General features: G+C 51.6%; 1 protein-coding gene across 5 annotated transcripts in view; it reads right to left on the reverse strand.

Annotated features, from left to right (window-relative positions):
* Positions 1-13,725, reverse strand: part of CACNA1S (calcium voltage-gated channel subunit alpha1 S) — an 84,255-nt gene extending 70,530 nt beyond the window's left edge. For 2 of the 5 annotated variants that reach the window (XM_067531792.1, XM_067531791.1), the window contains exons 1-2: positions 13,523-13,725; positions 3,963-4,068 (exon numbers count right to left, since the gene is read on the reverse strand). In XM_067531792.1, coding sequence (XP_067387893.1) covers positions 3,963-4,068; positions 13,523-13,683 — 267 coding nt within the window. In that variant the 5' untranslated portion in view covers positions 13,684-13,725. Of the gene's footprint in view, positions 1-3,962; positions 4,202-6,739; positions 6,852-13,522 lie in introns of those variants that run through there. The other 3 variants (XM_067531793.1, XM_067531794.1, XM_067531795.1) reach the window with 3 other exon arrangements.
* Between the last annotated feature and the right edge of the window lie 2,679 nt (positions 13,726-16,404).

The following is a 16,404-nucleotide window of genomic DNA, read 5'->3' on the forward strand; positions in this document are numbered from 1 at the left end:
GAGGCATTTACCAAGGAAAATAACTCCACACAACTTGAGTCCCAACTTTGTACCTTTGTTTAACCAGGGACCAAGCCCTGTTTGAAATGCTGCACATCGAGAGTATGTCCGCATTGCAGCTAGTGTGTATTGTTCCTTTGGGGGACAGTGGGCCTGGTCGTTCTGAGAGAAGCCAGTGTCAGGGGCTGCATATCCTGAAAGGACTCGGGGGCTGGGGTGCACCTACTGTTAACCAGCAAAGCAAAGTAAGGGGCCTCTCCCACAGGCCCGACAGACTCAGGATAGCTCGGCTCTAGCCAGCTCACTAAAAATAGCAGTGTCGACACTGCAGCACCAGCAGAGGCTCGGACTAGCCATCTGAGCTTGGACCCGGGGGTCAGGTGTGTCCGAGCCTTCGCTAGTGCTGCCACGGCCACAGGGCCCCCACATGGGGGGTAGGGAAGGGTACACTCTACCGGAGCCCAGAGGCCCTGGGGGGCCAGGCCCAAGCTGCAACCCCCATGGGTATGTGTGTGGGAGGGGGCCCATGTAACAAGTTTGCACTGGGCCCGAAAAAATGATGCTTGGGCCTGGCATGGCCACACCACTATTTTTAGCACCTAGCTAATGCAAGTCTGTCTAGGGGAGCTGGGAGGCTCTGTCCCAGCTGCAATGTAAACACGCCCCTAGAGGCTGAATAAGGAAACACATTACAGACTCCTGTCCACCCAGAACTGAACGGAGATTCCCCAAATTCATTTCACACAGGACCCGAACTAGCACATCAGCTTGAGGCCTCTCTCTGAACCCTGTTAGGTTTGAGACATTAAAGCGATGAAGCCAAGAAGTCCCTGGAGATAGAGCCCCAGCCTTTGCTCACTAGTTTCAAATGCTGCCACTTCTGTCCAGAAAATCTTTGAGTGGCTGAACAGGTTTGGATAAATGCAGATCAGACCTGACCCTTCGCCCCAGATTTTTTTTTTTTAATAGTTAGAAGCAGTATTAGTTTTGTTAAACCTCTGAATTTTCTGTGAGAGAGCAAGAGACAGAGAGCCAGAGAAAGAGAGACCACTACCCTCTGCTGGATGCAATCAGAACTGCTCAACTGTGCCAAAGGCCCTACTTTGCTTACAGCTGATGGAGATTTTCATTTTGCTCCAATGGCAGGGGCCTGGGCTTTCTGGAGCAAGCTGATCTGAATTATGAGCCCTCTGTCACAATGAAATTCTAAGTGTTCACTGTGCAAAACACAGGGACAACTATGCAGTTCTAAAGTGGCCAAAGCTTTGTTACAATGTCCTGAAAGAGGGTATTTTGGGGCCATTTCCAGCCTAACCAGTAGAAGGAAGGAACAGAAATTATACGAGAGATTCTGCTTTCATGAGATTTCTAGCCCAGTCCCACAGTCCCGAGCGCTTTAGGTAAGGCTCAAATAAGCTGCTGAACTTTGCGTGTGTGTTTGAAGCAAACCTTGAGACTTTAAGAAGTTCCTGCAGCACTAACTGTCACCAGAGATCATTGCACTGGGATCAGGAGACCCAGTGCTCTCCCTGCCTCTTCCACTGACCTGCTGGGTGAACTTGGGCAAGACACCTCCCCTCTTTGTGGCTCAAGTTTCCCCTCCAGCCTTATTTCTGTCTTGTCTATTTCTGTTGTAAGCTTGTGCAGCAGGGATGGTCTGCAGCGCACAGCACAGTGGGGCCCTGATCTCTGTCGCGGCCTCTCAGTGATTTTTTCTGAATACAAACCCCCCAGGATACAGAATAGTCCGTATCTGAGAGGCAGCGGATTGTCACCCTCCCAGCTGAGTTTAGCAATGACAATAAGTGTAACTGACAGAGCCACACGGACAGGCTAAGACTTCAGCCCAGTCTCCTTGCGGTGTCCGCTGCACACAAAAGTCATAAATGCCGGCTACAAGTTACTAGCTTTCGCTCCCTTGGGCAGAGGCCTGCGCCCTCCACTCTCCAAGGTAACAGAAGTCTAGCTCAGCCTGTTACATAAAATTGTTGGTGAAAGTCAGCAAAAGCTGAGGACAGATGGACAGGGACCACAGGATTGTCCGGGTTAAAAGTTCTCTGCTACAGGGTCTGCTCAGCTCCTGGGAAAGTCATAGGTTAGCATGGCAACAAGCTGGAAGGTTGAAGAGAGGGGTTACAGTTGAAATCAGAGAAATGGGTTTTGATGGGCTAATTTGAACGGGATGCAGCTGCCATGCCTTGGGCACTGTTTATCTGGGGATCACTAACTGGGAACCATGGGAAAGGTGAACTGGAAGGAGAAAGTTTTACCATCCTGGCTTCCCCCACTCCATCTAGAATCCACCATCACACCTCTGCGCCTTCTCTGCCCTGGTAGTGAAAAGCACTCTGAGCAGACCCAGGAAGAGGGAAAGAGATGACTGCGCCACCTCCACTGGTTTCAGCTAACCCCACAACAATATCTGGCACGTGAGCCTGAATTTCCTGCTTTGATCCTCCCCCAATGTGGCGTTAACCTTCCATGCTTTATTTCTCCTCTCTCTCTCTTTGCCTCTGTCTAAGAGTCTGATTTGATTGCCCAACACAACCCATCTTTTGCAACATGTTGTGCACACAAGACCAGCTGTGCAAGCTAAAAGCGATTCCGTGAACAGCTGGACGCTGAACAAGTTTGCCAGGTCTCAGAGTGGCTGATCAGATCTGGGCCTGTATGTCTCCAGCCGTGAAGCTACAAGAGAGCATCAGCTGCAGAGAGAGAAGCTGCTTTTTTTCCCTTTGCTATTCTTTTCTCTCCTCTTTTGTGCATGGGTTTGTCTTGTTTTGTTTTAAAGGAAACAAGATTGGACTTTAACAGCAGCAGCTCCAGACCATCTAAACTCATTTTTAATCTCTTCTCTCCAAAAGGACAGTTAATACCATCTAAAAGACTGTCAAGCAGGACTTTCCCCAGGAAAGGCTCTAAAGCTAAAGGGAATATGGGAAATTGTTAAAATTAAAGTCTTACTTTACATTTCAAAGCCTTTAATTCCCCCCTCCCCTCTGTGTCCTTAATAAAACATTTAAAAGATTTTAGAGATGGTTGCTGGAATAGGAGTTATGGCCAGCAACTTGATCCAAGGCCCTGGACCACACAGAACTGCTACAAGCTTCACCGCCACCCTTCATTTAAAATTAATTAATCACAAGCCCCCACCTAAGGGGTATGCCAGCCCGCTCAGCAATTAGCGCCACGTGGGCAGAAGGTCACACTGGGTGTTGTTTGACAGGGGTGTTTGTATGTCTGAGACAGAGAGAGAAGCAGAACGAGAGACAAGAAAGAGAGAGTTGCTGAACAAATTGCTGGCAACTCAACTCTGGTAAAAGCTTAGGGTGGGCTTGTGAGGCACTGGCTGAGTAGTGCTATGAGCAAAGCCACTGCCCATGTTTGGTTCCTCCTGTGTTCAGAGAAGCAGGACTTTGTACCTTCCTTGTAAACGCACAAGGCTGAATCAAAGACAATACCACATTCCATCGTCAATTTCTGCTCCCACCTGGACAACCTGCAGGGCCGCAAACTTTGTCTAGCTGCTCGGGTCAAAAGGGATAACAGAACGGTTTTGTGCTAACAGTCAACAAGGGTTTTATTAACACCTTGTGAGGCCCAGCCACTCCCTCACCAACACAACAGGGAACGGAGGTCTGGCTCTTGGTGTTGTAGGGCCCAGGTTCCCTTCCTGCTTATGGCCTCAGACGCTCAGGTGTAAATTTCACTAACGCGTATGTGGAGACCATACAACTCAAATGCGGGTGGCTTGGACTGTTAAATTTCAGTGCCAGGCGGGAGCTAACATTCGTGGGAGAGAGGCTCAGCACCATAAAGCTGCCTTGACATGAGGCCACTGCTATTTTTAAAAGGTTAATTTGGAGCATAAGTGAAAGAAAAATGTTTGCCAAGGGGGGATTGCGGTGAGCAACACGGCGCTGGCTGGGTTCATACAACAGAAGGACGCGGCTGTCTCTTACCAGACTGGAGTTGGAAGCGTTGGTGTCATCCTCTGGCATGGGCAGGTAGACGGCCAACGCCACGCAGTTGGCAAAGATGGTCAGCAGGATAATGATCTCGAAGGGTCTGGGGGTGGGCGTTAAGGAGAAGCACAGACCGAGATGCCAGGGGTGCAGCCTCTGCTTACGCACCAGTTAATAGGAACAACCTCATCAGCTGGCACGATACCACAAACCAGCCATATTGACACAGGAGTGGCCTAGGAATGGAAGAGCAAGGGATGCTGCAGCTCAGGACTGAGGAGCACCGGCAGAGCTGGGTGGGGGGACCCAGAGCTGCAATAACATGGGGCACTGTTGCCATCTGACCTGCCAACGCTCCCATGGTTTCAGACCCTCCTACAGATCTGGGGCACAACCCATCAGTTTAACAGGAAATCAGCCTCTGATTGGCTGCTTTCCCCACTGCCCCACCTCTTGAGGGAGGCTCCTCCCCCCCACCGACTCTCCTGTAAATGGGGATTGGTTCCTGCCTTTGCTCCTCCCCATCTCCCTCCCACCAGACCTAGGAATGCGGCAGGTGGGGAGAGGTGAAGAACCTCTGCATGAGGAGCAGAGGGACATGGGGAGCCAGGGACAGATGGGGGGCTGGGGGAGGGGCTCAGCAGTGATGGGGAGCTGGGGAAGATTTGGCAGCTGGAAGAGCACAAGATTGATGATGAGGCACAGCAGTTAAGGGCAGGCGGTAGATAAGTACCCCCAACCCCAGATACCCCTGCGAAGCGTCACAGCTGGGCACACAATTCATTCATTTAGGGAGAAGCTGGGAGTATTGTGCCCATCCCAGGCAGCGTTTCATGCGAATTTGTCCAAGTTCATGCAAATTAAAAATCTGCTGCTTTTTTGCCCCCCAGTCGTTGGCAGGTCTGGGGGCTGTGACACAGGACTAAGGGGCAATTATCAGAGATGCATTTGGGGGGCCCCCAGCTAGGATAGCAGTGAAGCTGGAGGGCAGGGCTGATGGGCATTGGCAGTGCTGGCGTGTGTGGTTTGCGTAGCACCAACCTGCGCTCTGTTTGGCCCGGGATTGCTTGCAGCTCCCTAGTAACAGAGACAGGAAAAGCAAAACAAAAGCAGGCTCTTGCATAAACATCTCCGCTTGCCCCTCTGCTATGGCAGGACCCAGAGCCCCTGGAAGTGGGGAGAGCCAGGGAAATTATGCTTGCTGGGCAATTTTTCAAGAGAAACAAATCCAAGAGCTCTCCAGCCATTTAACAGATCCTCTTTTCAACAGCCTGGAGGATGCAAAAGAGAAGAACGAGGGGGGATTTGATAGCAGCCTTTAACTACCTGAAAGGGGGTTCCAGGGAGGATGGAGCTAGGCTGTTCTCAGTGGTGGCAGATGACAGAACAAGGAGCAACGGTCTCAAGTTGCAGAGGGGGAGGTCTAGGTTGGATATTAGGAAAATGTTTTTCACTAGGAGGGTGGTGAAGCATTGGAAGGGTTACCTAGGGAGGTGGTGGAATCTCCATCCTTAGAGCTGACGAAGCCCTGGCTGGGATGATTTAGCTGAGGTTAGTCCTGCTTTGAGCAGGGGGTTGGACTAGATGACTCCTGAGGTCCCTTCCAACTCTAATATTCTATGATTCTATGGTGCTGAGGGTTTGCTCCCCACCTGCAGCCCCTGGGAAATGTTCCTTCCTGCTCCTGTTGTGTACATGGAGGTGGATCAGAGATAGTGCGGGAGGCTGGGCGAGGGGACACCGAAGGTGTGCGGAACACACAACCCTGTGTCCCTGTGCCATTCTGTCCATGGAGTGTGCTGGGTTTGCGTCCATGGTGCCAGGCTGAGCCAAGAACTGCAGTGGGAACAAGATGGTGAAGATTCAATCCAGGGGAAGCAGCACGACTTAGGCTAGGGGAAGAGGCAAAGAAGGCCTAAGACCCATCAGCTGCTGCAGACAGACAGACAGACAGACAGCAACAGCCTGAGAGGCCCAGCTAGTGTCTTAAAGATCACATGACACCTGCAGTCACTGCACAGCTGGGGGCCATCCACAGTGATGATCATAAAAGCGTATATCTTTTCCTACAGGCTGGGTCCCGACTGCCAAGCGGCCACCGCGCTCCTTGGGTACTCACACACTGCAGGGGAGGTCAGCTGGTGAGCCCCAGTGCATGGTCATCAGAGGGGGGCACCCAGGAGCCAGGCTGCCTACCAAGGCACTCATCCCTGGAATTCAATCAGGCCCAACAGGAGTCTCTGCCCTCCTGGTGCAAATCCCCCTGCCTGACAAGGGCTGTGGGGAGAGGTGGGCATTGAGAGGAGTCAATGCTCTCTCTAGCCTGTTCTGCTGCGATTTCACACGCGCTCCCGTGCCCAGGGGTAACAGTGGCAGCACTTTGTACAAATTAGATCATGAATCAAAGCCCATTTTTAAAGCAGAAGCAGCGCCGAGGACAAGTCTGATGCCCTCAGCCCAACATCCAACTCAGTTCTATTGGCAATACTCCCTGGGGGACCTTGGCCAAGTCACTAGGGGGTAAGTTTTTCACGCAGGTTTGGCACCCATAACTGTGGTCTCTGCACCTCCCTTGTCCATGTACAAAGCAGGGCTAACCTTCCCTCACCAGGGTGGGAATAAACACACACCCATTGGTGAGTTGCTCAGGTGTTAGCAATAGGGGCAGTGCAGCAGCCTTACTCGGCAGCCTGGGGAATGATCAGCCATGCCCAAAGCAGTCCTTAATCCTTTCCTCTGGGCTCCAGTTATTATCCCAACCATCACAAACTCACCAGAGGAAAACAAAACTGCCCCAGCTGCAGCCACAATTCTTAGGGCTTCTCTCCAGTCCTTGCTGCAACATTTCTCTGCAGATCCCCACACCTTTTTAGAGGGAACAAACACTTGTATCCCCTCAGCTAGAGCTGATCAGTGAACAACTCAGCTGGCAGGGCACAGGTCTCTAGCCCTTAAAGGGGCAGGCTGCCCTGTTACAGCGGCCATGTAAGTCAAAATGAACTTCTGGGGCTCTTTAGATATCTTCAGAAGAGAGAGCCATATATAAATCCCCCCGATGACTTCTTTCCAAAAAGAACCAACCCAGCACCACATGGATTAAATCTCCCCGACATTCAGCATCTGCCTTCTGTGTAGACCTGCTGTAATCAGCTGACACAGAGGCCACTGGCTGCTAAAGATGATTCTCTGCTGCCTTAATTTTAGTCTCATGCCTGAGGTGGATGCGCTGGCAGTCTGTATATTTCACCCCCCACTTTACTGTCAGTCAACAGCAGCAGCAGCCTTCTGCAGCCCTTTCCGTCCAAGGCTCAAGATGCTTTAAAAATTCAAGTCACTGCCCCACCGCCTCTGTTTCCCCCATTTGTTCGATGGAAATAACAGGGCTGCCCTGCTGCTAACAAGTGCTCGGAGATTTACAAAGGGGAAATGCTAATTAGGAGTTATAATGAACCAAGCCTCCCCTTCCCTTTGGTTATTCTGCCCTTTCCCAGCAAAGTTAAAGGAGGGACACAGCGTTGGGGGATCTGCCTAAAGTCACATGCAAAGCCAGTGGCAGAAATAGAAACAGAATCTGGGAATCCTGATTCCTAACCCCTTGCCTTAACCACTACGTGTGCTGCCTTTTGTAACGCAAGAACGGAAGGAGCTGGGGACCATTCTCTGTGTCGCTGCCATTTGGGAATTTATGTATTTTCCTCCCAAATACGTCTCTAGGGAGTATTACCTAGTGGTTGGCGCAGGGTCCTGGGAACCAGGAGCCCTGATTCTGAACCTAACCTGCTGCACGTCTGTGTCTTAACCCATCAGTGGCTGAAGTCTCAAGGGATGCCAATCCGGCTCCTTTCTCTAGCAAGAAATGCTGGCAAGTTAAACCAGTACAGACACTTGGTATCCTTTGGGGGCAGGGTTTCCCTTCTGGCTTCTCTCCATTTATGACTCCAGGCTCCGGCAAAGCCCTTTGAGAGCTCACTTCAGCTCTGGCGGCAGCAGCAGCAGTATAAACTGTCTCTAGCTGCAGCCTAAATCAGAACACGCCCAGAGATTTGCTGGCTTTTATAGCCAGGTTCTTTGAAGCATGACAGGAAGCAAGTTCCGCTGGGCACAGGATAAGCAAGCTGCTTTCTGACCATTGTAAAGCGAGGGCGGAGGGAGGCCAGGTCCCACATATATAAGTAACGGGGCACATATCCCTGCACTGCTGCCCCCAGCGCCCCAACAAATCCACCTCCGTGCACCCACAGAATGCTTTCAAAGCACAGTTACAACTAACCCCCCTACCCAGCAACGATCCTGGCCTTTGAACAAACACCACCTTTTCTCTGCTCACAACCGCAAAGCAATAAACAAGGTGAACCCGCTGCCTTGTGGGCACCAGTTTAACCTAGTGTGGAGGAATCTGCCTTTGCTGTCCCATGCCATATTTGTAGTGACTGCTTCTTTGACCTGCCTGCTGGCGCATCTGTCTTTCCTCCTAGTCAAGACCTCTGAGGACCCATTTGCTCTGGTGGCTACACGAGCATGAGCAGGTAAAGGAGTGACCTAGGAGTCATAGGTTCTAGTCCCAGATCTGCCACTGGTTTGCTGGCTGTGACCTCAAGCTAGTCCTTTCTGTGTCTCTTGTCCCACTTGTAGCTTGAGGACACTACCCTCATCACAGCCATGGGGGGCAGTTGTGAGAATTCATTCACTAAATGTTTGTAAAGCACTGAGAGATCTTCAGGCAAAAGCAGGCCAGAATGTTGTTGTTAAAAGGATAAAAACCCCTACAGCTCATTTTACCCCACAGGGTCACATAGCCCTTTGCATAGGGTAGGAAAAGGATCGTGCACTCTCCACTGAAATGCTGCCACTTCTGGGGTAGAACGCGGCAGCCAACACTGCATGGCAGAGTTGGTTAGGAGGAATCAATGACAACTGTTATTCAGGAAGGATTTTAGGGAGGCAGACCATGCAAAACTGGAGCACGCCCAAAACAAAAGCCCCACGCCTCTTTTCTTCCAGAAGAGCCTTTAATGGCCATGCCCTGCACTTTAGGTCTGATTCAGAAGGCTGAGCGGGCCAGCAACACGGGCAGCCTGCAAGTGCATTGCTTCAGGACTGAGTTAGTGAGCGGAGTGCCACCTCTCGAGTCACTAACACCACGTCTTGCTGCCCCCTGCATGATCTCCCGTCTGACCGTGACTAGGCCCAAACAATGCTTAATGCCTGATATCGGCAGAGTTCCAGCCCACAGCATGGGACCCTGCGGGCCAAACCGCCAGCGTGTACCCATAGGGTGATCCCCCGTCCCCTATTTTAAGGCCCTGTCTCTGGTTTCATTGATTTGTCCAGGAGTGAGATCGCACCCTCAAGTAACAAGAAAGTACCCAGGCTACATTCCTGGTGGCCAAAATGCAGCCTGACACACTCCTGGGACTAACCCCGCAGCAGGGGTCGAATCTGGATCTTTCGGGACCCTTAAAGCAACAGCCTCTGTCATTTGAGCTACGGGGCCATATTTCGTGACTGACACAGTGGCAGTCAGAATGCTGGTGACAGTCAGTGGGATTTTGGCTCCTCGGTTCCGTTTGAAAATGAGATGTGGGCTTCTGCATCAGTTAGGCTGAACACAGCAATCAATTCTGGGCTATTCGCTGGTAGCAGTGGCATCCTCCTGAACATTTTATGTAGGTCGGTATCCACCTATGTAGGTCAGATTCACCAAGGGCAAATCACGCCTGACCAACCTGATTGCCTTCTGTGAAGAGGTGACTGGCTCTGTGGATGTGGGGAAAGCGGTGGACATGATATACCTTGACTTTAGCAAAGCTTTTGGTAGGTCTCTCTCAGTATTTTTATCAGCAAGTTAAAGAAGGCTGGGTTGGATGAATGGACTATAAAATGGATAGAGAGCTGGCTAGATCATTGGGCTCAACAGGTGGCTCCATGTCTAGCTGGCAGCCGTCACAAGGGGTCGGTCCTGGGGCCAGTTTTGTTCAACATCTTCATTAATAATCTGGATGATGGGGTAGATTGCACCCTCAGCAAGTTTGCAGATGACACTAAGCTAGGGGGAGTGGTAGATACGCTGGAAGGTAGGCATAGGATACAGAGTGACCTAGACAAATTGGAGGATTGGGCCAAAAGAAATCTGATGAGGTTCAACAAGGACAAGTGCAGAGTCCTGCACTTAGGACGGAAGAATCCCATGCACAGCTATAGACTGGGGACCAACGGGCTAGGCAGCAGTTCTGCAGAAAAGGACCTGGGGGTAACAGTGGATAAGAAGCTGGATATGAGTCAGCAGTGTGCCCTGGTTGCCAAGAAGGCTAACGGCATATTGGGCTGCATTAGTAGGGGCATTGCCAGCAGATCGAGGGAAGTGATTATTCCCCTCTATTCGGCATTGGTGAGGCCGCATTTGGAGTGTTGTGTCCAGTTTTGGGCCCCCCACTACAGGAAGGATGTGGACAAGTTGGAGAGAGTCCAGCGGAGGACAACAAAAATGATTAGGGGGCTGGGGCACATGACTTATGAGGAGAGGCTGAGGGAACTAGGCTTGTTTAGTCTGCAGAAGAGAAGAATGAGGGGGCGACTTGATAGCAGCCTTTAACTACCTGAAAGGAGGTTCCAGGGAGGATGGGTTAGGCTGTTCTCAGTGGTAGTAGATGACAGAACTAGGAGCAAGGATCTCAAGTTGCATGGGGGAGGTCTAGGTTGGATATTAGGAAAATGTTTTTCCCTAGGAGGGTGGTGAAGCACTGGAATGGGTTACCTAGGGAGGTGGTGGAATCTCCATCTTTAGAGGTTTTTAAGCTGTGGCTTGACAAAGCCCTGGCTGGGATGATTTAGCTGAGGTTAGTCCTGCTTTGAGCAGGGGGTGGGACTAGATGACCTCCTGAGCTCCCTTCCAACCCTAATCTTCTATGATTCTATCCCAGGCATGGCTGCCCTGCAGCACTCTCTGCAGGCTGAGCATGGCACTGAGGGCACTCCTTGCCTCAGTTTCCTCCTCTGAGGTGGCCCCCAACCCTCAGCCTTCCCCACACAGGCTGGAGGTGGTGATGGGGCTCTGCCCTCCAGCCAAGCCACTAACTGAAACTTGACCCCTTCCAGGGGGACAAGGATCCAGTCTCACAACAGGTTCTTCTGCCCTGCATGAGCTTCAGTTCAGCCTGCTCCTGGGCTTAGCTCCCAGCCCCTCTGGGCTGCCATTCCATCATCCCTGCTCCGGAATAGAGCTCTGATCCCACTGTGCCCCCCTGGAGTCTCCCACTTCTTCCAGACCCTACTTCAGGGCCTTCCACAGCCCTCCCGCTTGCTCCATATGGTTTCTCTCTCTACCTGAGCTCTCTCAGACCAGGTGTTTCAGAGATTTGACCCCATTAGCCCCCTCCCCCCTTTCCCGGCTGGAAGGCGGCTAATTATGGTGCAGGCGGGGCTAATTGAACAGGGCTGGCTGGCCCAAGGCTACCTGGTCCTCAAAGGAGCAGGTGGCCCTGTTCCAGCCAGCCACTGGAGGGGGATAAAGGCTTTAGGACTGGACAGTGGGAAGGACCCCGGGCAGTACCAAATCCCTGGGTATAAAGAGAAGAGCCAGAATCGGATGTCAGCACGCTGACGATGAGCACACCGAAACTGCGCAGGGGCAAAAGTTCAGCAGCCAGAACCAAGGATTCGACAAGTCCCTAAAGATTTTTTGTAACAAACGATTTTCAGAGGAGGAAACCTCTGGCTCCTTTTTAAGCACTGGGGTTAAGGAAAGTGCCTTTGAATGGTGCCAGCTGAGCAGGGCAACGTCTGCACCGAGGTCCAAGGGAAAACAGCTGAGCTCCCAGGCCCCAGATTCTGTGCTAAAACTGGCATGCCGGCAACTCTGCACCAGGACAAATTCACACACGTGGCCTGTCCCAGCTTCTCCACTGACAGAGAGAGGGGCATCAAGAGAATGAGGACATAGAGGGAAAAGAGACGGAGATGGACAGTAGAATGGAGGGGAGTGGGAGGGAAAGAAAAAGAACAATTCACAGATTCAGAGATCTAAGGCCAGAAGGGCCCATAGTGACCATCTAGTCTGACCTCCTGCATCACACAGGCCAGGGGACTTCCCTGAATTCATTCCTCTTTGACCTAGAGCAGATCTTTTAGAAAAACAGGGGTCAGAGAGAGAGGACCTCAGGGGAACGATTGATGGAGAAAGGGAGAGGATAGGGGGAAAGACTGAGGGAGACGGTGATGGGGAGAGAGAACAGGGAAGAGATGGAAAGAAAGAGGGAGAGAAAAAGGAGGGAGAAAGAGAGAAGGCTGGAGAGAGAAAGGGAATGGCAGAGGGGGCAGACGGAGCCATCTCTGTGATGTCAGACAGCAGCTGAGTAGCTGACGCGTTCGTTGAGGTCGGCATGTCTCTCTCCATCCTCCCACTTTATTGTCCTGTATTTTCCCAAGGAAATGAAATTAGAGGGGTGTTTGAATTTACCGGGAGGGAGTTGGAAAATGACTAAATTGGCAAGTAACTAGTTGCCCACTGGGATGGATAGGGGAGTTCAGGGGGAGTGTACAGAAATTCCCTTAATCCCCACGCTGGCATTTTCTCCCCTAACTCTGGCTCCAGGCTTTCTCCGCCTTGTTCTTTTCCCTGTCTCCTCAACCTGGTCCCACACAGCACGAAGTGCATCCTATCCCTGCTGCACAGGGATCCCTGCCCCGGCTTCTCCAATCACCGGGCCCCTTCCTGTCACCAGCCTGTGACGCGCCCTCAGCCCAGGCACCTCAAGCCCTTGCATTTCATTTCTCTCCTCCTAGCCTTCTCCCCTAACTGGCCGATCCTCTCACATTCCACCCCCAAGACAACGTCCATCTTCCCTTGATTCCCGCCAGCACTGTATACACATCTTCCCTTGTGAAGTGAAAGCAACATCCCCTGCCATGATCTCCCCTTCTCTGCCCCCCCCCCCCGCCCAGCTGCACAATGCACTTGGGATTATTTCCCCTGGCACCATCTTCGCTTGTTTCCAAAGAGACTGAACAGAAGTGGACCCAAACCTCTTCAATTTCTCTCACTCAAACATCCCGCCTTCCCCTGTACAAATCAATTACCTTCTCTGACCTCTTCCCAAGGAAACACAGGCCAGATCCTGATCTTCCTTACTCCAGCTTTATGCCACTGAGTGCAGTGGGCTCACTCCTGATTTACCCCCACATGAACAGAATCGGGCCCCTCATTTCTTCTCATCTATATTTAGCCTTTCCTCAGGCTCTCCTGTTCTTTCGCATTGCCAGCAAGACGGGCTATAGAAACAGTCACTTCTTCAGCCGTCAGGAACAAGAAAAACAGATCTATCTCTCGCAGAATTTAAACTCAGTGCACACGTAATAAACAGCCCCAAACATTCTTTGCTATTCCTTGCGCACACACTTTCCTCTAGATCGCCGCCATGTCCAAGCATTCCCTCTCTCCTGCTCTCACACGCTTTTTAATGTCCCTCCCCCGCAGTTTGCTGGGGTGTCGGTCTCCCGGGTTTCTAGACACACGCACACCCGGGTCCCGTCTCCCCTCCTCGCCTAGATTGAAAGGATACTTCCATTCCACAATGCTGATGCACGCTTTCCGCAGCGGGTTCTGAAGGGTTAAGCAGAACAGAGCCCTAGCTGGCCGGGGGGCTGCTGTTGGCACTGGTTTCTTTGACTTTTCCTTCTGTTGCTTTTTCTTCTGATCATCCTGGGCAGAAGCAGGATCCATGATCTTCCTTCCCTAAACTGCCTCCTCCAGCAGTTCTTTTCCCCCCAGCCCCCCTCCAATCCTCCCACGGCTGAGACTCCCGTCTCCTCACCAGGCTAGTTCAAGCCCCTTCTGGTTCTCTTTTGCTGCTCAGCCAGTCTTCTCGGGGCAGTGGGGGCGGCGGGGGGCTGGAAATAGCACTCACACATACACAAATGCACCAGGCATGAGTTTAAAATTAGACACCGTCCCAGCTCCCTGGTGCTGTCAGAGTTCCTGAGACAGCAGAAGAACCCCAGCAGCTGTTGAGTCTTACCCAGCTTATCCCAAAGCCGGTAACCGGGGGGGGTGAAGGACCCAACTGGAGAGAGAAATACTCCGAGAAAAAACAGTCTTCAAACCAGTTCATCTCCCTCTGGCTTCTGAAGCAGCCCAAGGAATCATTCAGGCTGTTTAAACAATACAAACTGCCTGGCTTGTTCAACTGGGCCCAGAGTGCGTAGAAAGAATGAAGTAACAATCATCACATGGGTTGGGTGAATGCTGCCGATGAATCCTACAGAAATAGGGGTGGGCTTTTGTAAATACATTCGCCTATCCCGTTTTGGGCCAGACATTCACAGTCAAGGCAAATGTTGTTATTAATTGGAATCAGGGTAGTGTGTGGAGACCCTCCTGTGCTAGGTGCTGCACATGCATGAGAGACAATCCGTGTCCCAACAAGCACAGAATCTAACTAGACAAGAGTAGGAAGAAGTTAGTATTCCTATCCCCACTTTACAGAAGAGGGACAGAGAGGGGAGGGCCAGATCCTCAAAGGAATTTAGGCACCTAACTCCCACGGAGCTCCATGAGAGTTAGGCACCTTGGCGGATCTGGGCCAAAGTGACTTGCTGGGCGTCCCACAGGAGCAGAGCCAGGAAAGGAACGCAGATCTCCTGAGCCTCGCCCCCAGGCTGGAGCCCCGAGAGTCTCCTTCCACTCAGGGTTACATGCCAATGACGGAATATTCACAGAAAGCATTTGCTCTGGGATCCGGACTGTAACTATGGGGCCCTTCTCCGAGGCCTGCCCTGCACAGGAGCGCAAAGAGCTGGCTCACGGGGTGCCAGCAGTGCCGTTAGCCCCATTTTACCAGAGTCACACTGGGAGTCAGTGTGAGAACTAGGAACATAGCCCACGTCTCCTGTCACCTGTGCCCGGCTTCAGGGGAACATCAGTGGTTCATAACGGTGGCTAAGCTGAAAGCTCTGAAAGAGGTTTCCAAGGGAGGCTGTTGAATCCCCATCACTGAAGGTTTTTAACAGCAGGTTGGACAAACACTTGTCAGGGATGATCTAGGTTTATTTGGTCTTGCCTGAGCGCAGAGGGCTGGACTTACTTCCCAAGGTCCCTTCCAGCCCTACATTTCTAGGATTTTACAGGGCTTGTTCTGGCCCTCTGCACTGGGGTGAATTTCACCCCCTAAAAGGATCTAGGACCTGCTTGCACAAATGCCCAATACCTTGTCTTAGCCCTCCCTCGTGTTGCTGAATTTTACACTGACTGATCTGACTGCATGTCCCCTGGGCCAATGTCTATGTACAAATAGTTAAATACTTCAGAAGATGTAACAGGCCTACATCAGACTTTGCCCTGCTACAGGTATCGTTACCTACGAGTGTGGATGTGTTTTACAAACATTAATAGATAACGATACCAAGCACCTACAGCGAGCCGTGTATCTGCAGATATCAAGGCACTTTAGAAAGGTGGGTAAGATGTATTATCCCCATTTCACAGTTGGGGAAACTGAGGCCCGGAGAGGCAATGAGCTCAGTCATACAGCAAACCAATGGCAGAGCTGACAAAACAACCATACTTCACACTTCTATAGTACTTATTAACCCTGCTCTGAAAGCACTTATCTGTGTCCCTGTTTTACAAGCAGAGAAACTACAGCGGCACATGATGAGGGGACTGGCCAGGGACAGAACCCAGTTGCCCTGCCTTGTAGCTAGGGACATGAACCACTCTGCCACCCTCAGAGCATCCCTGCTACAGCTCATGCCATCTCAGGATCATTTCATCCACCCCTGGAACTGCCTGCCTTGGCAGCATCCCAATTCGAGGGCCAGCAGCCCCACTGTGACACAGTCCTGACAGAGAATCTCATAGCTACATGCCCATTAACCAGCAGGGTGGAGGGGAGACGCTGCAGCTGTTCCCGTCCATTGCTGGGTGCTCTGGGAGAAACAGCTCAGCTGTAAAGGGGTAAAATTAGCAACATTCATTCTTACACACACACACACACACACACACACACACACACACTCTGATTGTTTCCTGCATTTTAGGGTCAGGTATTCCTTCCCACCTCCCAAATCTTGGGGTCCCCAGAGGTATCATGTGGGCAGTGTACACTGATCTGACGCCAGTCTTGAGTGGGTTCCCATTTCGCCCTCCCTCCTTCTCCCCCCAACCACTGTCTTCATGTCACTTGGGATTAAACCTATGGGCTAAGCTCTGAGTGCAGGGCCTGTATCCCACCATGGGAGCCCAGCCCTTTCTGAGCCCCACAAACAGCTGTTAGTTCAAGTGAGGGGCTCTGGGGACATCTCGTGTCGAGCTGGGATATAGCAAGCAGCTTGGATTTGGTACACTCATCTTGGTAGGTGGTTTTCCTCCCCCCCAGTCACAGCTGTAATTGCACGCAGGAGGATCACTGACATGGTGTGTGCTGTTAAAGATCTAGCAGTGTGT

The sequence above is a fragment of the Emydura macquarii genome, unplaced genomic scaffold, assembly GCF_026122565.2.
Source record: "Emydura macquarii macquarii isolate MOO-44397 ecotype Brisbane River unplaced genomic scaffold, CSIRO-AGI_Emac_v2 contig_3220, whole genome shotgun sequence".
NCBI lineage: Eukaryota > Metazoa > Chordata > Testudines > Chelidae > Emydura > Emydura macquarii.